Source organism: Hemibagrus wyckioides, linkage group LG05, assembly GCF_019097595.1.
Source record: "Hemibagrus wyckioides isolate EC202008001 linkage group LG05, SWU_Hwy_1.0, whole genome shotgun sequence".
Classification (NCBI taxonomy): Eukaryota; Metazoa; Chordata; class Actinopteri; order Siluriformes; family Bagridae; genus Hemibagrus; species Hemibagrus wyckioides.
In genome coordinates this window covers 8,957,668-8,985,645 of record NC_080714.1, presented here as the reverse complement: position 1 = coordinate 8,985,645, position 27,978 = coordinate 8,957,668, and the positions used below count along the sequence as shown (strand labels likewise).

The window sequence follows — 27,978 nt, the reverse complement described above, 5'->3', positions numbered from 1 at the left end:
CATGTATGCAGCAGCTATTTGCAACATCAACAACCCTATTAAGTCATTAATTATTAAATAATGTCTTTATAAGGAAATCCATGCAGAATCTGACACATTTGTTAGAGATGTTTCATATTCTTACATGTGCTTACATTACCCAGACACTGCAGCAGGTCTGACATCTGTTCTCTGTTTCGGCAGATTTTGAAGATCTTTGTGGATAACCCATTCCCCATCACACTGCTGAAGCAGAACACATCTGTGCGCTGCCTGGACATGAGCACGTCTCGCAGTAAGCTGGCCGTGGTGGATGAGCACAACACCTGCCTGGTCTACGACATCCTGACCAAAGAGCTGCTATTCCAGGTTAGGCCCCGATCCAGATTGATCGCATAACCACTTCCACTTCCTGTTTATCAGTGAGATGCAGATGTTGGCTGTTGTGCCTCGTTTGCCAGTTTCACACCACACAATTACCCTTTCAGTTATAGCTCCAGCCCGGTCCACAAGCCGTGCAAGCCAGGATATTCAGGATTGTGGCATTAAAAAGACATGACATGTGCACATAAGTCTAATTCAGCAATACTTATAAACAATTTTACAATTATGAAAATGGTATACAGAACTCGCATATCAAGGACGTCATCTTATCCTCTGCATTTACTTTACTGTACACAAATTTTCTCCTCCTCCCACAAAGAAGAATTTATTCTTGACACCTAAGAAGGAATTTATAAAGAATAGCTTGGGTATGTGATATTTCTAAAGCTCTATTCACACCACTGGTACAGGGAATGAACCGGAAAACATTTTAAATCGTTTATATTTATTTATTTAGGAAACATTATTATATTATAGGTTACATGTTGCTCTCATCAGGTTATAAGCTCCAACCTCTTTCTTTTGATCCAGTTATCTATTTTCTATTTATAGTCATTTTTTCCATTCAGTATTTAAGGTGATATATGACTCAAATTGTTATGTAATAATAAAGTGGGGTTTTTTTTGAGACATGGATCCAAAGCAACCATCATTTTGTGCCAGATGAGCATCACAAATCTCTTCACTCGAAACACTTTTTCTATAAAATCACAGAGATGTCTGTCTTGACAGGTCTTATCTGTCCACCTTTAGATTTGGTGAAAAACAGCAGGTATTTTGGGCTTCCAGATAGAAAGATGAAAATAGTGCAATGGCATTGCCATTCCCGATGGAAATAAAATCACGGAGTAGTGAAAAGACACCGTTATTTACCTTAGATTGAATTACATCAGCGCCTATCTGAATCTCCTCTGAATAAGGCTATATTCCCATTATCTAGTTCTTAGTTCATATTTTTGGTAACATTCTGAATTTTGTGCATGTGTGTATTCAGGAGCCCAATGCAAACAGCGTAGCCTGGAACACACAGTGTGAAGACATGCTGTGTTTCTCAGGCAGCGGCTATCTAAACATCAAGGCGAGCAATTTCCCAGTGCACCAGCAGAAACTTCAGGGCTTCGTCGTGGGCTACAACGGCTCAAAGATCTTCTGCCTGCACGTCTACTCTATGGCTGCAGTGGAAGTGCCTCAGGTGTGTGAGAGTATTAATGTGTGTCATAGTGGAACATGTACACTAATATTGTGTTGGTCCCCCTTTTGCTCCCAAAACAGCCCTGACCCATCAATGCATGGACTCTCTGCATGGATCCCTTAAGGTGTGCTGTGGTATCTGGCACCAAGATGTTGGCAGCAGATGGGCCCCACCTCTCAACTTAAAGGATACTTTTGATAGATACTGACCACTGCAGACCGGGAACACCCCACAAGAGCTACAGTTTTGGAGATGCTCTGATCCAGTGGTCTAGCCATCACAATTTGGCCCTTGTCAGACTCACTCAAATCCTTACGCTTGTCCATTTTTCCTGTTTCTAACACATAAACTTTGAGGACAAAATGTTCACTTGCTGCCTAATATATCCCACCCACTAACAGGTGCCATGATGAGGAGATAACCAGTCTTATTCACTTCACCTCTCAGTGCTCATAATCTTATGTCTGATCGGTGTATATCATGTACAACAGTGATGGTGGAATATGCCAGCAATTAATGTGTTATATTTTAAATGTCAGTTTGCTAAAAGTGCCATCCTCTTCTTTGCAGTCAGCTCCTATGTATCAGTATCTCGAGAGACGGATGTTTAAGGAAGCTTATCAGATCGCTTGCCTGGGTGTGACAGACAGTGACTGGAGGGACCTGGCTACAGAAGCACTGGAAGGACTAGACTTTGACACAGCCAAAAAGGTTTTTCAATAAACACATGCACACGGAAACACACATAGACACACCATTCAATTTTAGGTTCTTACAAGAATATTGCATCACAAAACTCCTGAAAGCAGCAGATGGTGCTTCCTGATGCTAGAATTCAGGCACCTCATATAATCCCCAAAGAGAAATTAATCACTATTCACAGAAATGCTATTCAACTGTTTCCAAATTTATGAATGTCCAAATCTATCTTGCCGCTCTCTGCCTTTCTCTAGGCGTTTATCAGGGTCCGAGACCTGCGCTACCTTGAGCTCATCAACAGCATTGAGGTAAGTTCTGTTCTACAATTATTCCCCTCACCTTCTTCAGTTTACTATTTTAAGTCTTTACCAGCAAATCGCCTACTGTATGATTTTGTTCTGAGTATTGCACTGCAGCGCTGTTAAATTTTGATTCATTTTCTATAACTGCAGCTCTTACAGTACTTCCAGTTGTAAGGTCTGCACTTGAGACCTTAAGAAGTGCTTTTATACACCTAGGTGAAAGAGCTTCACATTCACACACATCCCCACATTGTTACTAGACGTTTCCTGTGATTAGTCAATTTCAGTATACTACTTTATTTCCATAAGACATCATTTCCAAAAAAAAAATAGAGCTGTGTTATATTAGATGTTCCGATTTTGTTAGCTTTTAGTGGCATTGCCTTTTAATTACGGAACACTGAGGGTAGCTTTCTCCGAATACTTTGTGTTCATTCCTCCTGACAGAACTGGTGTAACTCGGGGCAGGTTTGTCGCCTCCTTGCTCAGACATGCTTTTTCAGTTTGGTCCACACATTTCCTCTGGGATTCAGATCAGGGCTTTTGTGAGTGCCTTTGCAATACTTTTTTATTTTCTTGACTTTAAGCCATTTTGTTGCAACTTTAGAGACATGCTTAGAATCACTGTCCTGTTGGAAGCCATAGTGGCACTCAGATTTTAACATTCTGCCTGATGTCTTGAAATGATGCTTTAGTATTTATAGATAATCCTCCTATCTATTTTCTGAAGTGAAACCAGTCCCTTCTCCAGCGAAACCCTCCTACAGCATGATGCTCCCACCCCCATGCTTCACAGGTTTGATGGTGTTCTTGAGAAACCTCACGTTTTTTGTTTTTTTTCTCAGTGCATAACAATGACTATGAAACAAAGAGCTCCATTTTTTTGTTTTACATCATCTGACAAGAGAACACTCCAAAAAGCTTGTGACCATGTGTTGAACATTTCGGATGAAGTTTGTTCATCTGAGGGAGTTACTTATTTGTACCATCTTCCTGAACGATGCAGTGTCTGTTTGGTCCCAAGATTTTTTTTAAATAGGTTTACATAAAGATGCTTGTGGTACTGTTTGGAAATTGCTTGTAGAGAGGAACTGGATTTGAGGAGGTCCACAATATTTTCCTTGAGGTTTCCTTGGCTGAGCTGCTTTAGGGGCAAAAAGGCATTGACTCTTAAAGAAGGTCCTTTTACAGTCATGGGTACATTCCCAATAAACTCATAATTATGTAGAAAAGTATAAATTTTCATCAGAGCTGTAGTTTTTTGACATGGGATGCTAGGAAGAATGGAGTTTTGTGAGGTTTTCTTTTAGCTGCGCAATTGATAGAGTGATAACAGGAACTAACTTTGTTATACAATATACAACATTTATTATATCTGTTCACTTTAGAGTGTTCGCTATATAGAGTTTGTCATTCATTAGGAAATAATAGAGACTTCAGGGCATGTAGAGATAGGACAACTACAGGGTGGTAACAGTAACTCACATCAGGACATGCTTTCTTCTTATACTTTACAACTTTGTTTGGATTTCCCAAAGAGCTTTAGAGCTTTAAAAGAATCAGATTCAGCTCTGTGTGAACAAGGAGTCAGCCTTTCACATCTGAATGTATCTGTGTGGTTTTTTTGTGTACGTGATGAGACCTTTCTAGCCTCCAGGTAACGGTTTGGAAAAACGGCTAGCCTTTGTCTACTAGAAATGCTTTTGAGGCCAGGAATGTTGTGTAGACAGAATGGATCATTGACTTTTAATGGATCATACAGTAGAATGTTGTCTTCAAAGATTTGTATAACCTACTCCTTTTTTTATAGCAGTAGATTAGAACGTGTGTGTGTGTGGGGGGGTACATTTATGTGCCAATAAATGATGTGTTCAGACAACGGCCTCTCGAAAACTTTGATGCTACAACCTGATGATATCATGTTAGACGTAAAAATATTAAATATATACATCTACAACTTGCTTCCTTTATTAAAATGTATGTACAACAAGGAGATACACAGTTTATTTGGATTTTTTTTTTATTCTCAATTCACTCAATTCACAAGTAGGTTTTAAAAAATTGATAACATTTTTGTTATCTGCTCTTTCAGTCATAATTTTAGATTACACCAGCGAATAAGAATAGAAATCGGACTCTTTCCAAACGTCAAGGGTGAAGACAAACTTTTGTTTCGTGAGCCGCTTGCTCTTGTTCTATTTTTGTTCTGTTTATCATCGACCCATGAGAGAGCGAAAAATGTGTGCTTTCTATTTGCGCGCGTGTGATTCATCATTTGCACAAACACATACTCGATTTACATTTCACTGTGCTACTTTTCCGTGCATGAGCTAATGGAGCTGTGTCTCTGAATATTTTGCACAGGAGAGGAAGAAGAGAGGTGAGAGCAACAGCGATCTCTTTCAAGCCGACGTCTACGCTTACCAGGGCAAATTCCTCGAGGCCGCCAAACTGTATAAGAAAAGTGGCCACGACAACAGAGCTCTCACCATGTATACAGACCTGCGCATGTTTGAGTACGCCAAGGTGTGTGTGTGTGTGTGTATTCATATTTAACCATGTGTTCAGTCATTAGCTGCAGTGTGTTTGTCCTTGTCTTTTTTGGTGTGCGTGTCCATTTTTCTCTGAGTGTGTGTGTGTATGCTGAAACCCATGTGTACATTGCTGCTGTATATATTTGTTTTCTTTTCTAGCAGTATATCTGTGTGTACCTTTTCACATTCTGACATCTGTGTATTTGTGTGTGTGCTGGGGGGGGCACATTTTCTGTGAAGGAAGACAGACCTGTCCTAATTGTAGTGCTGCTCGCTTTTCTAAGCTCCCCCACTTCAGTAGACCCTCGAGCTCTAGATGAATACAACGAATAATTAAGACTACTCCGAGTACTTTAGGTTCCTTTCACACGTTTTTGTTTTTTTTTTTGTTTTTTTTTTTGCGAACATGCTGCGTGCCCCGACTTTAATGTGCATTTATGTGTAAATGTATGTGCGTGTTTATGTGAGAGAGAGCGAGAGAAGAGGATTTTTTTAGTTCCTCTTTACTTGATCTGTTGAACTCGGAAATGTTCATTCAGTTTGTTTTTGCGTAGTGAAAGGTAAATAATTTCTCTCTTTCTGGTTTTGTGTGTGTGTGTTGCAGGACTTCCTGGCTTCTGCAGACCCTAAAGACACAAAGCTCCTGATGAAGAAGCAGGCGGACTGGGCTAAGAACAGTAAAGAGCCGCGCGCCGCTGCCGACATGTACCTAAGTGCAGGAGAGAACATGAAGGCCATTGAGATCATCGGAGAGCATGGCTGGGTGGATATGTAAGACTCCAGCATTGAATTCCCAGATTAGACACACACACACACACACACACAGGTTACCTGGAGCCTGAAATGAAAAGAAATACCGATTCAGTGCTTTTTCCTTCCTTATTTTTCTCCCTAATTTGGTCACCTGCCAATTCCCACCCACCAGCCAGCTCTCCTCAGTCATACATCAGCTACCAATCAGGGATGGTGAGGGTTAGCACATGCTTTCTGTAAAAGATGTGATGCCCCCCCCCCCCAAACTGCTGCTCATGCTTCATCACATGCCGCATGATACCAGTGATCTGATCTCTTCTGTTTCTTTCTCATCACTGGGAGGCTGCTCACTGCTACTGAGGATGAACCCACATGAATAGCTGAGAGATACATGAGATTACTTTGGATAGTACCACTTAGAAACCATGAAGATGCCTTTGAGCTGCATTTGCCGTAAACACTCATTGCCATAAACACTCATTGCACTCAAGTCTCTATCAATGAATAGTTAATCATTTGAACAAGTTATGACTGGAATGAGTTTCCTGGTTAAATAGTTTAATTTTCTGACCATATTGACACAGTTATTGAAGGAAAAATTATTTAAATAATCACGCCGGAAGAAGATGGGTTTCCTTTTGAGTCTCAGGGAGTTTTTCCTTTGCCGACATCACCTAGATTTAGCATTTATTTCCTGAATTTTCTATATTTTGGTAAAGCTTCTTTGTGACATTGTTTATAGTTTAAAGCATTAAATACTAAAATTGATTTGATTGGCAGCATAACACATTCAAACCCAAGTGCAATCTGCCTTCTTCCACATACACTGAGCTGACGGTCACCTATGATTGGCTGTTGTCAGTGTGGTTGACGGATACCAAAACAGAGAGCGGTGCCTTTCCTTCCACCCAGTGAACATGGGCAAATCTTTTCTTCTGCTCTCTGATCTCTGTGGCATTGTCAGGATTTAAACTCACGATCTCCCAAAGATAACTTCTTTCAAAGCGTCCGCGATCTGAGAAGCATTTCTTCAAATCTTCCAAAAAAAGTGTTCTGACTTAAACCATACTGACCCCACTATAAGAAAACTCTTTGAAAAACCTGCTTTGAATTTCAGTATAAAGAGAGAGAGATCGCAGACTTCCCTGCTTCCTGTACGTGTATCTGAAATTGGAACTCTCTCCTGGCACTGCCTCTTGAACATACATCACATTTTCCCAAGCACTAGCTTAATATCGCCAAATAACCACTCCAACTCAGCCATCCTAAAAGCAGATCTTGCCTTCTACTGCATGTTTGCTCTTGTCTTTCGCATTCTCGTTCTTCCTTTGAGTTTTCTTTTGTCCCGTTTTCACTCGCTCTGCGTTTGAAAGCAGTGTGGAATATTAAAGACTATAGCCTCACATCAAACAGATAATAACAATGTGGAGGACAACATATAATTAAACCACTGGCAAGAAAAGAGGAAAACAATAAAAATGGAACTAATTTCATGGATCGTTGCCCGCACATAATGTGGAAAATGAACCTCCATTGTTTGAGCAACTCTCCTATTATATTATTGCTATCTTTATATCAGATAAGCAAAGTTCATCTTGAATCAAACAACTCCCTCTCTTTCCCTGGCTCTCTCTCTCTCTCTCGCTCCTTTTTTCTTTACCTCTTCCTCTCTTTCTGCAGGTTGATAGATTTGGCAAGGAAGCTCGATAAAGCGGAGCGCGAGCCATTGGCCAGGTGCGCTGAATTCTTCCAGAAGTTGAATCACCATGGTTACGCGGCTGAGACCTACTCCAAAATGGGCGACCTGAAAGCCTTGGTGCAGCTACATGTAGAGGCCAGGCACTGGGATGAGGTGTGTGTGGGCGGACGGGTGACAGCTGGTCCAATAAATTTCTCTTTGTCAGTCGCCAAATGTGTTTCATAACATGTAGTTTGAATTTCCAGTCTTGCTGTGGTACAATTATGTGCGGCTAATTACAAACAACTTAACCGGTAATTAACCGACTTACCTGCTAATTAACCACTGCTTTTACACACACGTCCAAAGGTGTCCAAAATAGAACGTTCTCGAATATATCGTGCTCTGATGATTCAGACCAGATCAGTGTTGTACTGCTGTACCACAACATATCATTATAAACTTTTTAAACGGATCTATATAGAATAATAAATTACCTTATTCTACTCTTCAATCTGATTGGTTGAAAAGTTTTCTTAAAAGTTAGCGTTTCTAAGGTAACAACCTATACATGGACTTTGCTGAATTTTCACATAAACAGATCTTCAATATGTGTCAACATGTACAGTGCAGTAAGAGTAGTGCTACATTCACACATACAGTGACTTGCTATGACAAAGCGACCAGGAATCATTCGTTTTCTGCCCACTTTTGGCTTCATGTGCAACAGCAACCTTTGGTGATTAGATGTGGGTGAGTCAAGTGACGCGACAGAATTTTTATACGAATGTACAGTAGAGTTACTTGCGTCAGCGACTACCAAAAAGAGTTAAAACAGTTGTTTTAAAAATGTTGAATGTGATCTGTGGCAAAGAGCACACACTGCTTTTCCTTCATCTCGTATAATATAATGCATATATACACATATACCGATCAGACATAACATCATGACCGCCTGCGTTATATTGTGTTGGTCCCCTGACCCATTAAGGCCATGGTCTCCACTAGATCCCTAAAGGTGTGCTGTGGTGTCTGGCACCAAGATGTTAGCAGCAGATCCTTAGCAAGTCCTGTAAGCTGCCCCACCTCGCAAGTCTTAAAGGATACGTACAGGACTTGAAGGATATTTTTTGACAGATACTGACCACTGCAGACTGGGTAACACCCCACAAGAGCTGCAGTTTTGGAGATGCTCTGATCCAGTCGTCTACCAATCAAGATTTGGCCCTGGTCAAACTTGCTCAAATCCTTACGCTTGCCCATTTTTCCTGCTTCTAACACATCAACTTTGAGGACAAAGTATTAATTTGCTGCTTAATATATCCCACCCACTAACAGGTGCCATGATGAGGAGATAATCAGTGTTATTCACGGCACCTGCCAGTGGTCATAATGTTATACCTGATCTGTTTATATATACACTGGTGAATTCACTCCAGAATGTGTCATTTGGACAGCAAGAAAACAGATTTGTTGTCGCTTGTTGTGCCACCCACTGATAAACATTAATGCTATGGCAACCAGTAGTAGGAACACTTACTGCCGGCTTAATAGTTAACTTTCTGTGTGAGCGTAGCTGAAGAGATAAAGCTGTAAGTTTCGTGACATGGAATCTGGAAAGTCCTCCGCATGAAGGACTTTGTCGTTTGTGGGTCTGTGAGCAGTGTAATGACACTGAACTTGACAAGCTGCTTTTTTTTGTTTTTGTAGTAACTTGAAGAGAAAGTAAAAGAGTGCCAGGTGAAGGAAATGCTGCAGAAAGTGATAACACGGACTTGTTTTGTGAAATAAATGTAAAGTATAACAATAAATGAACAAAAAAATGCAACGTGCCCCTAATATAAAGAATGTAATTGTTGGCAGTTTGCTGTGGTGAATTAGAAATAAAGCACACTTCAGGACACCTTAATGGCCTAGGAGCATCATTACACCATTATCCTCATTAAAATGCCAGAATCTGTGAATATGCAAATTGGAAAAAGCTCCCTATGTTCTCTTGCTATCTCCATTTAGTTTAACTGCTTGTACACCAGCATGTGTTTTCACGTGTAATTTCAGTATCTTAAAAAAAAATGGTCCGTGTTCTTTATTTAAGTTATTATTTATTTAAGTTATTTATTTAATCAATTAGCAAGCTTAGTGCATCGTTTCTGTGGCTAAAGTTTAAGGGCATCACAATACTACCTTCTGAAATAATTTGCCAAGAATCTATTTTGTGTCACCAGGACTGGCAATTACAAGTGATTAACTCGTGTTTTTACCATTGCACCACAGGCTTTCTCTCTTGTCGAGAAGCATCCTCAGTACAAAGACGATGTGTATGTTCCGTACGCACAGTGGCTTGCTGAGAACGACCGTTTCGAGGAGGCCCAGAAAGGTGAGTCAACTGCTTCCACTTGTTTCTTGCAGACAGTGGATTTTTCACATATTTCGCAGCCTATTCAGCAAGTGCTATGGATTATAATTACATGTCCACATTACATTCAGGGGAAAAAAAAAGATACAGCGTGTGGGAGCTTTGGAAGTCCTCTTCCATATATTGTTGGAGACAGAAATGTGGATTGTTCTATGCTGCACTGATTATCTTTCTGGTCATAATCCACCATTGTGCTTCGGCTGATTATAATTGGCAGCGGGAGATGCTGTACAAGCCCCGACGTAGCAGAGATGTCTTCAGACTTAACACCACACACACACACATACACACTCCATTTCATTAACCCAGGAATTCTTCTCCTCACTCCTCAGCTACTCAGGACCACCGCCTGTGTTTATCACAGACTCTCCTCTAAACCACTGGAGCTGAGCCGCACTCCAGCCACGTCAAATCTCTCGAGATAAATGACCGACTAAAGCACCTCGACCCAAAATGCAGCTAATGGATCCTGACCCTTAAAAAAGGCTTCCTACATGAGGCCGTGGCAGGGGTCGCATTGCTGTAAAGCTGGGTTTCATTAAGGCTTGAGATAGCAAAGAGGGAACCCGGTGCTCAATCCTGCTCGTGTTTCTAAGTGCGACTCTGTTTGACATCCGCTAATAGCCTCTCATTTTCTCTGTGAACTGAGTTGCAGCAGAGATTAGGCTTTAAGAGTGGAGGTTCGTACAACTTGTGTGCATTAAGTACAAATTGCTTTTGGCGTGTGGGTGAGGTAGAGGGGTCTGGCCCGCTTCCCTGCATGTGTATTCGCCTGGCAGCTGGGAAAAGAAGAGCAGTAAGGAGGAATTTATTACTTCCATATCCAAACTCAAGGAAAGATTTTGGTCAAATTTGAATGAGATGCCAGATAATTTAGCAGTGCAAATGACTAAATCCCTGTTTAGACTGATTAATGAAGGGTATTATGTCCAAAGATTGATGACAGGACCAACCAGCACAGCTTCTCGGCTTGAGGTTGTGAAATTAATGATCATGTGATTTGAGTTTTTAAGTGGCTTCTAAGTCTTTTACGGACAGTTTGTCGAATGAAAGCTGACGTCTGATGCTAAACAGCTTGAATCGCAAGCTCAGGCGGGATTTAGGTAAGTAGCCACATGCTAGTATGAAAAATGACATGAGATATGATGTATATTTAAAAAAAAATCCTGAATCTGGTGGATTAGCTTGGTTTTTTTAACGCTGCTTGTCGTAATTTTTTATTTTAATACAGCTTTATTATAAAGTACCACTGAACTAGCACCAGTGCTTCTTTTTGAGGAATTCACATTTTCATTTCATTTCATTTAATGTCAGCTTGGCTTTTTGTCACTAATTGGCGGATAAAGAGTGAAAGTTTTTGCCTAGCACATTCATACATAACTGACACTTATTTTGTCTCGTCCTTTGAGCTGCTCTTTCTGGTTGTTTTGTATTGACCCCCCCACCCACCCCCTCCAGCTAATATAATGAGCTTTGAATTTGTTTTGTCTGCTTCTCCAGCGGTTTTGATTAAAGACGAAGAGACACAAGTACTCCGAATAAACTGAAGTAGATTCGGAGTTAACATAAACCACATGGATGACCATGTTTTCACAATCTTCCTTAAGGACATTTGCCAGGCTTTGCTCGAATCTTATTTGTATTGAATGGCTTCTGATGTCATTGGATATAATGAATATAAATGACTTGATGAACCTCTTGAATCTTGTACATCGTTGCAAAACTGTATAAATATTGATTGAAATATGGTCAAATATTGTATTGTATTGTATCATAGCAGATTCTGTGAAATCGACAAATATCCAAATTGTGGTTTCTGAGAAGCACAACAGAACAGTGTTTGCCCAGCAACCCTGAGATCACAAATACGAATCCTGGGAGCCCAAGAGTATAAAAAATTGATCATATTATGTTTTGTACAAATACACTGAGGTCCAAAAGTCTGAGAAATCCATTTTGCCCCAATTATTTCCATTTTTATAAAAAGAAAAGTCTGGAACCTTATTCAAGAATAAGTTTGTCATTTTATTTACAAAATTTCCCTTCAAAAACCATGTGATCAGATGATCATGGAACATTGGATCTGACATGGGGACATACCAAATACTAAAAATTTATTTCTAACCTTTAATTTTTCACTTCAGGGATCGCTGATAATAAACTTTTCCGATGAAAGAAAGAAGTCGGACTTAATTAGAAAAACATTTCCACTATTTCTTTGGACTTTGGATCTGACTGCGTCTAAAATACCTATGAAAATCCCGTTTATCATAAGATGTTAAGAAAAATAGAAAATCTGTTTATTTTTATTTATATAAAGTTCACAACCCCCTATCCAAAGATTTTGAGTACTCAGTACAGATTACATGATTGTACAAGAAAATAAACAAATGAATGGGAAAATGATTGCCTAGATGATCATTTTGTGTTGTTTATTGAAGAGGCAGATTTTTAGGAGAAGTTTATTTTGCCACCTGGGTGCCTATAGAGAAGAATTTTGATGCATGTCTTCTTTATGTCTTGAGGGATGGTGTGGCATGTTGAGCTCTTCTTCTGGCTCAAATAGAATGTGAGGTGTGAATCATGTGTTCAGCTAGGTAGCGCTCTGTTTTTGGCAAGCGTGTGTTTCACATCTGCTGTGGAAAGCTACAGGAAGCTAGTTGAGGGACTGGAGCAAAGGGTGATTGCATACAGGGGATGATCTGCGAGGACATCATGACACTTCATGAACTTTCACAAGAATAAAAAAAAAAAAAATATATATATATATATATATATATATATATATATATATTTTCAATTTTTTTTCATTACCCTACTCTTTAACACTCTTTACTCATTAACACTGCTCGTTAATGTCTTGTGATTTCACTGCTTGTATTTTCCTCTCTTTGTTTATTAGCTTTCCACAAGGCTGGCCGGCAAGCAGAGGCTGTCAAGGTTTTGGAGCAGCTTACCCACAATGCTGTTGTGGAGAGCAGATTCAACGATGCATCATACTACTACTGGATGCTCTCCATGCAGTGTCTGGATATAGCAAGGGGTAGGTGTGTGTGAGAGTGTGAATTCAATTCAGCTAAACATCATTCACCAGTGGTTTTTCCACTTATGCCTGTTTTCTTTCTAAGTGTTTGCATTCCTCTGAAAAAGACTTGTGTGCATGTTTGTGTTATTTCTTTCCACAGATAATGAGGAGAAGAGGGAGGAGATGTTGAAGAAGTTCCACAGTTTTCAGCATTTGGCTGAGCTGTACCATGTCTATCACTCCATTCATCGCTACATGGTGCGTCTCCTTCTCCAAAACACTTCATCATCTGTTGCAAATGAATGTTCTAAAACAGAGAAAACCACCTCCGTGATTTATTTATTTATTTCTTCTACGAACGGGTTGATAATGCTTTCCAGCTTGATCATAAGAAGCCTGAGTTTTAGCGCAAGTTACTATTCCATCAAGACCATCGTGACTCATTTGTTTCTGTTTCTTTATCCCATTATCTCAATACCAGTTTAATTTGAATTAGCTATTTTATTTTACTCTTATATAAAACATCTACTTTTAGTTGTTGTGGTTCCATGCTATGCATCTCCAGGGACTTTTAAACCTTTTAAAATATTTTATAGACTGTAAGTATTCACCCCCTTGACCTATTCGTTGTGCTACAACCTGGAACTGAAATGGACTTGTATATCATGACGCTACAGGAATAGGAAATCAATTAAATCTAGGAAAAAAGTGGAGAACTATTGGTTCGTTTGGTTATTGGGGAAAACATTAGTCCATGCTTTGAACATTCTGCAGAGCACCATTGTTAAAAATGGAAAGAATATGGCACAACTGTAGTTCTGCCTAGATGAAATCAACCAAAAGTCAGTTTTTGGTTAAGGAGGGTATTAGTCAGAGAGGCAACCAATGGACTCCATTCTCAAATGCTTATGCGGTCATAATATTTATTCTCTATTTTATAAATAATTTAGTAAAAGTACCAGGCACTGCATGTTAATGTTATTTTGTAGTCTTGGCAAACCCTAACTGTCATGCAGAGACAGAGTGAGTCAGTACACCACACACGGCATCATGTCTCTAAAATGATTTAATTCTTTAAATGAATGACTCAACTTGTTTTGGAAAGGGTTTCCCTTTGCCAGATTCAACTGCAGCATTGCCTCCTTTCCACTGGTGTAGTCTTTTGGAAATTGCAACTGGTAGAAATTCTATATTGAATATATATATATTTTTATATTGAGATCTCTTGCTCACCATTTTTCAGAAATGCTCAGTGTCGTTCGTATTAATGAGAAAATCCAGCGTAGAATTAGATATTTCTGGCAGCTCTAATTTACTACACAAGTGAATGAACTCATTTATACGGTTATTGAGCTGCTGCTAATTTGTTGGTTGGTGTTGTATTTTCATTATTCCTGTGAGAAGTTAACACTGTGGGACATCATACAGGGACGGCGTAGACATGGTTAGCGCAGTTATAATGATGTCTTCGTGGAGAAAATTGTATACAGCTCGTAGTTTGAGCTAGATTTGATGGTGTTTATTAACCCAGACCTCACTCAAGGTCACATGCTAAATAAATATTAATATGCATGTCATTTAGGCTTTCAATTATTATGGAAAAGTGAACTTAAACTAGTTCTAAACTAGTTAAACCAAGTGACTAATGATCGTGAAGCTAGGTGAAAGTTTAACAGAGATGTGGAGCAATTGTGTGTTTGATATTTGGTAAGATCAGTTGTTTTATCTGCACTAAATGACTCATCTTGCTTAAAACTTTGTGTGTTTTTGTTTCAGGTCGAGCCCTTCAGTTCAAACATGCCTGAGACTCTTTTCAACCTCTCGAGATTCCTTTTCCACAACTTGACCAAAGATATTCCTCTGGGAATCTCCAAAGTGTATCCTTTATCAAAACACACGTACAGATCGAGCAGCCCTGAGCATCTGCATGGTGCTTGATCATGTACCGACCTTTTAATAAGTGCTCACTTGAATCAAGGATATTCAAGTATTTAGTATACACTCTACTTGTTTCTGTACGTGTGTCTGTGTGTGAGAGAGGAGAGAGAGAGAGAGAAAGAAAGATACTTGATTGAGTCATGAACTGAATGCATATTAACTCTTCTCACATCACCTTTAGATTTAAGAATTCTGATGAAGTGATCCTGTGTAAGTGATGAAACACTTCAGGAAAGTGCGTCTCTTTTACCCTGTTTGAATCAAAGTGACAGAGGAAGAGTGCATGCAAGCAAGCAAGCGTGACGGTGTGAAGGCAAAAGATGAATTTAGATCTTCAATTTTTTGCCACTTTAATTTAATTGGCATTTGGACTTGTCTTCAATATCTCACTTTTCTCTGTCTCATTCACACATCCTCCCTCCTCTTTCTGTCATTATCTCTGATGCACACCCTCTACTGTATGTGCCTCTCTCTCTCTCTCTCTCTCACTCTCATTTATTGATGTCTTCCAGTTCTTTTCTCCTGACTTACCAGATGTTCATGACGGCGAGAGAATGAACATATGGCAGCTGCTACCTATTTGACAATGTAGAGAATGAGAGAGACGATTTGAGAGAAAGTGCTACAGAAGGAGAAGAGGTATGAAAGAAAAAAGCTTGTACTCCCTTCACGGTCCTACCCCGAGTATGTGATAGGCGTGAAGCAAATTAATTACCGAAAGAGATTTTAGAAATGTCAATGTTTTCTCTTTTATGACCTTTCATTTAGGTGGCAGGATTTTGGCCTAATACACCTCTACCAGGAATATTGTCACATTGCCTATCAAGTAGTCTTAGAACAAGAAGATACACTCTCTAGGTACTTTAATAGGAACATCTGTACACTTGTTTATTCATGCAATTATCCAACTGAAGTTTTCCAATCTTCAGCCATTAAGTTTGTACCCACTGTAGCATCAGATTCCTGTTCTTGGCTGATGGGAGCGGAACCTGAAATGGTCTCCTGCTGTTCTACCTCAAGGTTCGAAAAGGTGCACTCTAAGATTCTTGTTAATAGTAGTTTTTGTGTTACCATTAACAATCCTAGCCATTTTCCTCCATTCTCTCACATTAACAAAGTTTCTGCAAGACTGACACTCACTGGATGGGTTTTGTTTTTCGTAACATTTGGTGTATACTCCAGTGACATGTAGCGTGTGAAAATCCCAGAAGTTTTTGAAATACTCAGTCCAGCTCATCTGGCACCAACTACAATGCCATGGTCAAAATCACTGAGATCACTTCCCTCCCTTCTGATGTTTGCTGTGAATATTAACTACAGCTTTCTTCTTGTATATGCATTGCCAAATATGCATAGCTCTGCTGCCACATAATTGGCTGATTGCATAAGCATATAGAACAGATGTACAGGTGTTTCTAATAAAGTGGCCAGCGAGTTTAGAAAATTTAGAAAACATGGTGGGCTGTTACTTAAAAAAAAGGAACTCCAACCATCTGTTTGCATCCGTAAATGTGACAGGAATTAGGAACAAATTGAAATGTAAGTAAAAGAGAATATGTGACAGTAGCAACAGAATAGGATAGGATGATACCACAGGCCTGTTAACAGACAGGGGTCTTCAGAGATTTTATTTTTGGTCCATGATTTCATGGCTTACTAAAATGTTTTTTTAATTTGGTAATTCATTTAAGACTTGGTTAATATACTATTTTTTTCTCATTTCAGCACCCTATGCCTTTGTTATTTTTCCTGTTGGTACCCCTCTCCCTAAAGGTTCAGTGGCTTAGCCCAGTCATGGTTGGTGGGCCACTAGAATAGTCTTTGAGAATGAACCCGACCAAACGTACACTAAGAAAGAATGGAAAATAAACCAGTAAACAACAAAAAGTAGAAAAATGTATATTACAGTTTTTTAAAGTAAACTTTGCATTGTGTCTTATGTAATAATTGAGAAGATTACGGTGCTGAAAAATACACAATCTATAACAAATTGTTATATTTTAAAGATCCTTCTTCCCCTGACCATCTAGAATTAAACAGTATATCTCTGCAAACTGAAGACCTGTATTTGGGAAGTAGGCTGTAAATTATATGTCTGTCGTATACACTCAAAACAATAGCAATAGAGAGTTGTACAGCGGTTTGTATGTGCAACAGCCAATCAGGAAACACTACAACATTAACACAAAACAGAAAGAGTAGGTCCTGAGTGAACATCACATGCTTGTTTCTGCTTGGACCTCTATGTGGCTGACTATCACTTAGGAAAAGAATTAAACTGTGATCTAGGTAACCTAGCAAAAAAACTCTTTCTTCCAAATAACCTGGCTAATGGGTTTTCAGTGTTTACCTACATATATTAATTCTGTGTAACATCGAATCTAAAATAACGATGTGTGAAATGTCATTTAGAATCATATTACTGGAAACATGCTTTCCATTTTTTGCACTTTCTCAGATTGAAGCACGCTGATGCCAGTCAACAACAATTGTGCAATGATTCAATAAAGATCTACCCTTTCCATTATATTGATATGCTTTTGAGTCACTGTTAGGTTTTTCTTAATGTTTTACAGACTCAACATCTCCTTCTTCGCAGATGATTGAAGTCAGGATATGACATATGTGCGTATTTGTTAGACCAGTAAGGAAAATCCTGTGTAGCCAGCTATGAATGAAGAATAGTGAGAGTTTGATCATTTACATAAATCTCACTGATCCAATTTACATTTTTACATTTCTGCTTTTATCCACTTTTATATTGGTTGACCTTATGACTGATATGAATATTAAACTGATCTTTATGGCAGAAATTGGACATTAGCATGATGTGTTGTTTGGGTGTGAAACTCTGTGAATGGTGCCTTGATCCTTAACAGACAGAACAGCTATACTCTGTATGCACTGGCTAAGCAGAGTAAGGCACTGGGGGCCTATAAGGTGGCACGGCATGCCTTTGAGAAGCTCCAGGGTCTGAAGATCCCAGCTCAATTCCAAGAGAGCATGGAGCTCAGCTCACTCACTGTCCGCTCCAAACCTTACCGTGACAGCGAGGTGTGTATGAGTATGATGTTCTTTGTGTCTATATATTTCACATTATTTAGGATCCCATGTCTACCACAATATGTCATATTCCTTGAATTGTTATTGTGTCAAAGCAGGTCTGATCTTTACAACATTTGAAAATTATATTTTAGATATTTTTTGCAATTAAAAACAGATAAATGAAATGTGACCTAGCGTGTGTCCGTAAACGTGACATTACATACAAGTAGCTCTTATTAGACACACATTTTCTGTGGCTTAATCTCAACTAATACACTGATCAGCCATAACATTAAAACCACCTGCCTAATAAGTGTATGCCCCCTTGTGCCTCCCAAAAAGCTCTGACACATCAAGGCATGAAATCCACAAGACCTCTGAAGGTGTGCTGTGGTATCTGGTACCAAGATGTTTGAGGAAGATCCTTTAAGTCCTGTAAGTTGTGAGATGGGGCCTCCATGGATCAGAGTTGTTTTTCTGCCACATCCCACAGATTCTTGATCCGACTGAGATCTGGGTAATTTGAAGGCAACACCTTCCACACTTTGTCATGTTCCTCAAACCATTCCTCAACAACAGCAGGGAGCATTATTCTTCTAAAAGAGGCCACTAGGGAAAATGTTTGCCATGAAGGGGTTTAGGTAGGTGCTACATGTTAAAGTAACGTCCACAGGACTCATTGTTTTCAACAGAACTTTGCCAAGAACTCTACCAGCTTGCCCTGCACATCAGCTAGGTGCCTTTGAAACTATCGACGATCCACCAGTTGTCATTCCTTGGACCATGGGCATTGCTAGGCCATTTTTAGGGGGGCTTTAGCCCCCCTAACATTTCTACTCAGCCCCCCTAAAAATTCTGAGATTCTCCATAAACTGTACACAAATTTGTGATCACCTCAGTCCCCTTTAAATTTCATATGAAAACGGCGGCAGATTTCGGCTCCTCCCTGTCTTTCAGCGTGTTCTTCAATCCGCCGACTGCGGCGTCGCAGAGCGAGTATCAGAGGACAAATGTGTGTGTGAGAGAGAGAGAGAGATCAGGAAGACTCGTATTTGGCTTGTTCAGTACTCAAATTTTATACACATCTCTGCAATACAGTGGAATGCTGCAATAAGTTTACCATCCTACCCTGTTAGTCAAACCTTTATTTTATTTTATTTTATTTTATTTTATTTTATTTTATTTTATTTTATTTTATTTTATTTTATTTTATTTTATTTTATTTTATTTTATTTTATTTTATTTTATTTTATTTATTTACTATTATACCCTCATTGGGGGCTGAGCCCCCCTTAAATGAAAATCCTAGAATCGTCCCTGCCTTGGACCAATTTGGTAGTTACTAACCACTGCAAATTGGGAACACAGCACAAGATGATCTGACTTCTAGCCATTACAATTTGTCCCTTGTCAAATTGCTCAGATCCATTTTTCCAACACATCAACTTCAAGAACTGACTGTTCTAATGCTGCCTAATATACACTGATCAGGCATAACATTATGAGCAGTGACCGGCGAAGTGAATAGCACTGATGATCTCCTCATCATGGCACCTGTTAGTGGGTGGGATATATTAGGCAGCAAGTAAATATTTTATCCTCAAAGTTGATGTGTTAGAAGCAGGAAAAATGGACAAGTGTAAGGATTTGAGCGAGTTTGACAAGGGACAAATTGTGATGGCTAGACCACTGGATCAGAGCATCTCCAAAACTGCAGCTCTTGTGGGGTGTTCCCGGTCTGCAGTGGTCAGTATCTATCAAAAGTGGTCCAAGGAAGGAACAGTGGTCACCCGGCGACAGGGTCATGGGTGGCCAAGGCTCATTGATGCACGTGGGGAGCGAAGGCTGGCCCGTGTGATCCGATCCAACAGACGAGCTACTGTTGCTCAAATTGCTGAAGAAGTTAATGCTGGTTCTGATAGAAAGGTGTCAGAATACACAGTGCATGACTGTTTTGGCAGCAAAAGGGGACCAACACAATATTAGGCAGGTGGTCATGATCAATGGATCTGCCCTTCTTGTTAGGTGCCACTTTAATTCGCCTTACTTGTCAGTGGTTATAATGTTATGGCTCATCAGTGTATTTACTGCAGTAATATATAATAATTTTACCTTGCTTGTGTTAACTTGCTTGTGTGTGTGTCTGTGTGTTTATTTTTCAGGATTTAATTCCAATGTGTTACCGCTGTTCCACCCACAACCCACTGCTGAACAACCAGGGCAATGTCTGCATCAACTGCAGGCAGCCGTTTATTTACTCTGCCTCTTCTTACGGTGAGTGGCCAGCATATGCCTGTCAATCACAGCAAAGGGCCGTCCCCAAAGTGTTTAATATTTAAATGGATCACTTAATCCATTTGAATCCTTATAAAATAGGATTTGAGTCTTTGTATAGACACTAGATATAATTGTGTTTGTGTGTGTGTGTTTAGAAGTCCTCCCTCTGGTGGAGTTCTATCTAGAGGAGGGGATCACAGATGAGGAAGCAGTGTCTCTGATTGACCTGGAAGTTCCTCGAGCGGAAAAGAAGACAACCCGCTGGCAGGAGATGAACAGAGGAGGTATCCTTTTACCGCACACACACACACACACACACACACACACACACACACACACGTATAGTGGGCATTTAAATAAGTAGTATGCAGAAGGGCGTACACACGGTTATAGCTAAGTGAATTAGGATCCCTGGCGCTGGATTAGCTCTGCTTACGCACTCTTACCTAAGTAGAATGAAGGACATCAAATGTGACACTTAAATTCAGCTGCATTGCAATAACGTGATGTGGTTATTGAAATGTGTTAAGGGACACAATGACACAGTTTTAGCTTTTAAATAACTCACAATTTCTATAGGGCTTAAAGGTACATCATATTTTGCAGTGCCTTATTACTTCCTGCTATTTACAATTTTTTTTGCCTTCCGTTATACAAAGATGACCAGAGAATGTACTGTACAATCTTTAGAATTAAGGTACAGTTTGTTGAGAACACGTATGAAAGAAAGCAAGGGAGAATATAGCAGAGTGTGAAAACGAGCAGTTTTAGGACAATGTGTCAAAGCATTTGAAAGTATGAAACAGATGGCAGCCAAAAGACGCGTGTTTACTCTTGCAGCTCACCTTAACTGTGTTTGTTGCAGATAGTCAGTTGCTAAGGCTGGATGATGATGTGGAACATCCTGAAGAAGATCCCTTTATGGCCAAACTAAGTTTTGAGGTGAGAGAAGGATGTATACATTCACTGAGAGAGAGATGAACATGTTTAAAACCTGCAATTCATACATAGCATGTATTCTCAATAAAGTTTATGAACAATCTTTCTTTAATATAGGGGTATAATGCAATGCCAGTATCTCTATCAGTATAGTGCTCCAAATATTCATACCTCTGTCTGTATTCAGAGTTAAATTCAATGTGGGTGTGGCCTAAACTGGAAAGGGTTCCTCCCTCCTTTCCTTTCCTTTTCCTTTCCTTTCCTTTCCTTTCCTTTCCTTTCCTTTCCTTTCATGTCATGTCATGTCATGTCATGTTCTATCTTTTCCTGACATGTCCTGTCCTGTCATATCCTGTCCTTTCCTGTCATGTCCTTTCCTTTCCTGTCACATCCTGTCCATTCCTATCATGTCCTGTTCTGTCCTGTCCTGCCCTGTCCTTTTCTTTTTTCTTTTCCACTTTTTAATTTTCTTTTCCTATTATTTTCTTTTCACCCCTCTTTTGACTTTAATTTTTCCTTTCCTTTCCTTTCCTTTCCTGTCCTGTCCTGTCCTGTCCTGTCCTGTGACTGGATCCCTGAAAAACACAGTGAATAAAATCCTGTAGAAGAAGTAGTAGAAATGTCAGCATTTTCAGCCTGGAGTGTGAATTCTGGCTCTGACAGTTCCTCAGCCTCAGCTCCATCACTCAAGTTTATATTTGGTTCATAAAACTAAAAACATTTTTTGGGTTGTGTTGGGTTTTTAATTCCATTCACACAGTTATTAATGTGAGTTTTGTCGGTTCTTAATCCTAAAATATTAACAAGCTACTTGCCTAATTTAAAGCGCCATGACCCTGAGCAGGCAGTTACTAAGGATGAATGAATAAAGACTGTAAGAATGCATTGCACAGCAATTCCCTTGTCCTGCAAGCTTTATATCTGACTGCCCACTCACATCCACATGAAAGCAATAAACCTCTTGCACGTGCAACTTACCATTGCCAGTACACACCTCACGATTCATCCAGATGTCCTGTGACAATTCTGGCAGGCGTTTCCAAAAATAAATAAATAAATAAAAAATAGAATAGTGAGCCTACTATTCGTTTCCTGTCTTTGTATCTAGTTGGAAAATATCTCATTCCGAATGAAGTGTTCACGTTCTGTTACATCCCTACTGTGGTCACTGGTGTGTCTGCACATTGTGTATCTTACAGCAGGGGGGCAGTGAGTTTGTTCCAGTTGTGGTCAGTCGTGCAGTGTTGAGCTCCATGTCAAGAAGAGATGTTTTGATAAAGCGCTGGCCCAAGCCTCTGCGGTGGCAGTACTACCGCTCTCTACTGCCTGATGTCAGCATTACCATGTGTCCCTCTTGCTTTCAGGTACACACACACACACACACACACACACACACTGTGTTTGCATGTTTCTTTTATTTATACTACAGGGGCCGGTCAGCAAATAAGCAAATTTGATCATGCTATCTGATCAACCTCAATTGCGTTCTTTCTTTGTTCACCACATGATCATTAATTCACATCCTGTTTCTTATGTTTTTCATTTTTCTCTTTCGTGCTTCACCCTGATTCCACCCTTCCCCTGGTTCTCCCACAGATGTTCCACAGTGAGGACTATGAACTATTGGTTCTCCAGCATAACTGTTGTCCTTACTGTCGCAGACCCATCGATGAGCCCAACTAGCTCACCCGAACAGACTTAGAGCATTATTTGAGTGTGCATTTATAGGGTCTATGGATTAGCCTGAGCTGAATGACTATGAGCCTTCACTAGAGATTTGTATCATAGCAGCATTAACGCGACGATGATCCTCAAGCCTCAAGAAAAGCGCCACCTCAGCCGATAGCTCTGATAGGATTAAAGAGATCAGGATACTCAGCCAGTGAAAGGCGATTACAGCATTTGGAAATGGCTGGAGTGTGCAAGATGATGCTAACAAACAGGGATTTTATTTTTATTCCAAAAAAAAAGAGATGCATCTCTAAAACTTGATACCAAATTTTTTTCATTAGTTGTGGGCTTGCTTTTGAATTATATATATAAAAAAAACCTACAATATTCCATATATTTTATTGTCATATGGAATTAATTGTTTTTATATAGCCATTGTAATATTTTCATAATTTATTAATTTTCAATAAATGTTTTTTTAAGATATACATATGAGTACTGTTATTTATTTTAGAAATTCAGAATTTTTTTAATTTTATCGTTTTTGTGGGCCTAGAATGGAAAATATTGCTTTGCATATTTGAAAGAGAAAATAATAATAATAATAATAATAATAAGAAGAAGAAGAAGAAGAAGAAGAAGAAGAAAAACAACAATAATAATAATAATAATAATCATCATAACAAAAATAAAAAAAATATAAAGAGTGTATAAGCAAACGCGGTCTTTTGTCCTTGAGTGTATCTTAAGGATTAGTTACTTTCTTTCTGACCTTGCGGCCTATTTTACCAAATTACACTAATCTCCCACTTTCAGTGAGGTTAATCCCTCAGGAGGGTGGCATATAAGAGAGCTGCTCAGTGTCCTGTGGAGTTGATTACTTGTTCTCAGGGACTGACCCTTTCTCCACATTATCTACAATTCAAGGATTTTTTTTTTTTTTTTGCTTGTTTGCTATTTTTCTCTGTGCTTGTGTTCCTGAGTTGCTGCAGTCATCATGAACGGGACAGAGGGTCCGAACTTCTACGTGCCGATGTCTAACAAGACAGGCTTGGTGCGGAGCCCTTTTGAAGAGCCCCAGTACTACCTCGCCGAGCCGTGGAAGTATTCGCTGCTCGCTGCCTACATGCTTTTCCTCATGATCACCGCCTTCCCGATCAACTTCCTCACGCTCTTCATCACAGTGAAACACAAGAAACTCCGCACACCGCTCAACTACATTCTTCTGAACCTGGCCGTTGCCGGCTTGTTCATGGTCTTCGGAGGCTTCACGGTCACTTTCTACACTGCCCTGCATGGCTATTTTGTCCTGGGTGTAACTGGGTGCAATATTGAGGGCTTTTTCGCCACCATGGGAGGTGAGTAAATTGTATACATTAGTTGGGTTTGAGTCAGGTATATGGTGTAAAATATTATGCTTTGAAGGTTAATTAAAAGTATATGGATAATCTGTGGAGTAAAATTCAATGCTGCAAGCTTTTACATATTTAAGATTTTATTTTTTTCCTTTTTTAATAGGTGAGATTGGCCTGTGGTCCCTGGTAGTTTTGGCTATCGAGCGCTACATTGTGGTGTGTAAGCCGGTGTCCACATTTCGTTTCGGAGAGAAGCATGCCATCGTTGGAGTCGGCTTTACTTGGATCATGGCCCTCACCTGTGCTGGCCCACCTCTGCTTGGCTGGTCCAGGTACGAATGTTATTTCATCATAGTTCAGCAACTCTACAGGTCTAAATAGTAACTAACTTGCAACTTATCCAATCCATTCACGAACATTTATGTTAAGAATTTAGCTGGAGGCCCTGAAACTAGAGACATTCATTCTGAGATTTATGTATTTTGTGCTTTGCATTTAAAAACCTTTCTGTGTTTGTTTGTCTTTGTGTCTCATGCAGGTATATTCCAGAAGGGATGCAGTGTTCATGTGGAATAGATTACTACACCCCAAAGCCTGAATACAACAACATATCCTTTGTCATCTACATGTTCATCCTCCATTTCTGTATTCCACTCCTGATCATCTTCTTCTGTTACAGTCGCCTTCTCTGCACTGTTCGTGCGGTGAGAAGCAAGCACACACACACACACACACACACACGTATCTGTACACATACAGATGCATGCATATACAGACATACACCACACACACGCATGCGTATACATACTCACACACACAAACACACTCCTCACCACACACACATACGAATCTTTACATACACACACATGCACATGTATACACACACATACACGTGTATTTGTATACACACATACACACACACATACTCATTTATACACACACAACTTAAAAAGGTTTAGAATAAATAGTAAAGGTGTTTGTATTTATGTATATGACATGCCGTTTGTTGTATTTAGGTTTTTACTTTCACATGCTACTCATGAAATTAAACTCTACTGTCTGATCTCAAGCTCATTGATATCTACATTTTCAGACATGTGTCTCTGCCTTTTGTACACTGTGCATACTTAAGCTAAAATAACAAGGCACTTTTGGTTATGCCATGAATAAATCATTGGTCTGTCTATCAATATATCTATCTCGTCCAAGCTATCACCAGAAACCACAAATTAAAACCACAGCAATCAATCCATACTTGCCGTTGCTCAGTTCCCTCTGTGTGTTGTCGTGCCAGGCCGCAGCTCAGCAGCAGGAGTCGGAGAGCACTCAGAGGGCAGAGAAAGAGGTCACTCGGATTGTGGTCGTTATGGTGATCGCTTTCCTGGTGTGCTGGTTGCCATATGCCAGCGTTGCATGGTACATATTTGCCAACCAGGGCTCTGAGTTCGGACCTGTTTTTATGACCGTGCCGGCTTTCTTCGCCAAGAGCGCAGCTTTTTACAACCCCGTCATCTACATCTTCCTCAACAGACAGGTACAAATTCTTTTCACTTTTCCATATCCCTGAGATTGCTTTTTCAATAGGTATGTTTTCATAGTGTATCTGTACAGGCACTGGAATTAGTGTTCAGATTAGAGCTTTAAAGATATATACTATACACCTATTTTTGGGTCAGAGATAAATACTATTGGTACAAAGAGTTTTGAGAAGGAAGCTTCTTTTCCCCAGTGACTAAGAAATGGTACCATTTACTACCCTGATTTCTGAGTGTTCACAACATTTCAGTGTGGAACTACTTCGTTTTGGTATTTGTGTATATGCACTGATCAGGCATAACATTATGACCACCCAAGTTATATTGAGTTCATCCCCCTTTTGCTGCCAAAACAGCCCTGACCCATCGAGGCATGGACTCCACTAGATCCCTGAAGGTGTGCTGTGGGGGCCTCCATGGATACGTAAAAGGATACTTAAAAAAAAATAGATACCGACCACTGCAGACCGGGAACACCCCACAATAGCTGCAGTTTTGGAGATGCTCTGATCCAGTCGTCTAGCCATCACAATTTGGCCCTTTGTCAAACTCTCTCAAATCCTTACACTTGCCCATTTTTCCTGCTTCTAAAACATCAACTTTGAGGATAAAATGTGGGGGTGGGTTTCGAAAGATGTTATGTCTGATTTCTAGAAAACAGACGTTTTATACTTTGAAGTCTCTACTTTAAGAAGATATAAATGCTTTTTGACCAAAACAATGAAGAAATGTTATTTATTTTGGCTACTTTCGAACCTCGGCTCACTTTGAGTGGTGTGATTTTCTCACGCTAGGGACATCACCTTGTGATCAAGTTGTCAGATAGCAGTGTTAGGCGTGTTACAGTCAAGCAGATATAAGAGCAATCAAATCAGTTTGTGATCAGATAGCGGCCGTGGAAATGTCCACAACGCTCCTGCGGCATCGCGTCATCATCAAAACACAGAAGAGCTCTTACACAGTCTGTACGGGAGACAGTGGACAAAGTTTTAACATGTTTAAATGACCTAATTAAAAGACATGGGGTTGAGTCAGTAGAACGACGACGAGGCTCATGTGTAAATGTAATGTGTGACCTTTATAAGGTATTGCATACTTACGGTAGAAGTTTAAAATTAGCCAGTAATGGTTTTGTATCATAAGTAGCATAGCATAGGTGTAAAAAGTAGAAAATTTGGTCATGCAAAGGATTTTAACAGGCAAAAAAAAATCGCACGATATTAATAAAAAATACTGTAATGAGTCAGATGACAGAAGCGAAAACCAGAGCCATTCAGTTGTTTACGCTGTCCATCAGATTTTGTGGCGTACATATGATCAGATCCACATGACTATATTAATAATTCATAACCTCCAAGTTTTAAAGTAAATTTCAAACATGTGTGGGGGAAAAATGACTTAGTGCATGTGTAGGAAAGACAGCCAGGAAGCTTCATAATGCTTCTGACACCCCAAAGAGGAATAATAATTCCTCATGTTCATGTTCATGTTCTGATACCTTTTCTTATAATACTAGTGTTATTATTCCTTGTTATAGTTCAGGAACTACATGCTGGTCACCCTGTGCTGTGGAAAGAACCCGCTCGGTGAGGATGAGACCAGCACCACGTCCTCTACCAAGACCCAGTCCTCTGTGGTCACCTCAAGCCAGGTAGCCCCTGCCTGAACCCACGACCTCTGACCCTCTCGTCCGAACACCATCAGTGAAGTAGCCTCCTGCTGTCCGACCTTTAAACGGCCGATTGTCAGTTCTCGACTTTACGTTTATGGTTAGTCTCCCGTTAAGCAGTTACTTCTATTACAGTTTGTTTCTGGAATCCTGTTGTGTCATTGTAATATGCACACTGGAGCGTGACATGTCGTCCAATGTAGCTTTTAATGGGAACATGTTCAGCAGAGCTTTGATTCTTCTTCTTATTAGCCCCCCTAACGTCGTCCTTCATTACGCTTATTAAAAAGTTATTAAATAAGTCTGTAGTTTATGCTTTTCTTGTGAACTTTTATAGCGAGGCTCTGCTCCTTATCCATTACTCAATGTGTGTTGTGGTGTATGACGAGTGAATGAGGTGATGAATGGGAAGAACACCAGACACATGTGAGTCATGAAAAACATCTGGAGTCACAGAATCAAGGATGTCACGTTCAACCTTCGAGATCCTATTTGTGCTTGCTGCATTCGGTTCATTGTTCCAGGAAGTGTTAGGATGTGGGCGTTATCCTGTGAATTGTCGTGCAATGTGAAGTAATAAAATTAAG

At 39.8% G+C, this 27,978-nt stretch overlaps 2 protein-coding genes across 3 annotated transcripts in view; both read left to right on the top strand.

The window, feature by feature from the left end:
• ift122 (intraflagellar transport 122 homolog (Chlamydomonas)) overlaps positions 1-23,249 on the top strand; it is a 43,215-nt gene extending 19,966 nt beyond the window's left edge. Inside the window, exons 13-29 of one of the 2 annotated variants that reach the window (XM_058388722.1) lie at positions 184-348; positions 1,358-1,555; positions 2,126-2,266; positions 2,509-2,562; positions 4,921-5,082; positions 5,695-5,861; positions 7,524-7,695; positions 9,796-9,898; positions 12,840-12,980; positions 13,123-13,220; positions 14,739-14,839; positions 17,789-17,954; positions 20,108-20,219; positions 20,378-20,506; positions 21,088-21,164; positions 22,364-22,525; positions 22,758-23,249. In XM_058388722.1, the coding sequence (XP_058244705.1) occupies positions 184-348; positions 1,358-1,555; positions 2,126-2,266; positions 2,509-2,562; positions 4,921-5,082; positions 5,695-5,861; positions 7,524-7,695; positions 9,796-9,898; positions 12,840-12,980; positions 13,123-13,220; positions 14,739-14,839; positions 17,789-17,954; positions 20,108-20,219; positions 20,378-20,506; positions 21,088-21,164; positions 22,364-22,525; positions 22,758-22,844 (2,235 nt within the window). In that variant the 3' untranslated portion in view covers positions 22,845-23,249. Of the gene's footprint in view, positions 1-183; positions 349-1,357; positions 1,556-2,125; positions 2,267-2,508; positions 2,563-4,920; positions 5,083-5,694; positions 5,862-7,523; positions 7,696-9,795; positions 9,899-12,839; positions 12,981-13,122; positions 13,221-14,738; positions 14,840-17,788; positions 17,955-20,107; positions 20,220-20,377; positions 20,507-21,087; positions 21,165-22,360; positions 22,526-22,757 lie in introns of both variants that reach the window. The other variant, XM_058388721.1, reaches the window with a different exon arrangement.
• Positions 23,250-23,429: 180 nt separating this feature from the next.
• On the top strand, positions 23,430-27,978 carry LOC131352552 (rhodopsin-like). The gene is made up of 5 exons (XM_058388738.1): positions 23,430-24,190; positions 24,351-24,519; positions 24,726-24,891; positions 25,482-25,721; positions 27,260-27,978. Exons 1-5 carry the CDS (start codon positions 23,830-23,832, stop codon positions 27,386-27,388), a joined length of 1,065 nt encoding a protein of 354 aa, XP_058244721.1. The 5' UTR covers positions 23,430-23,829; the 3' UTR covers positions 27,389-27,978.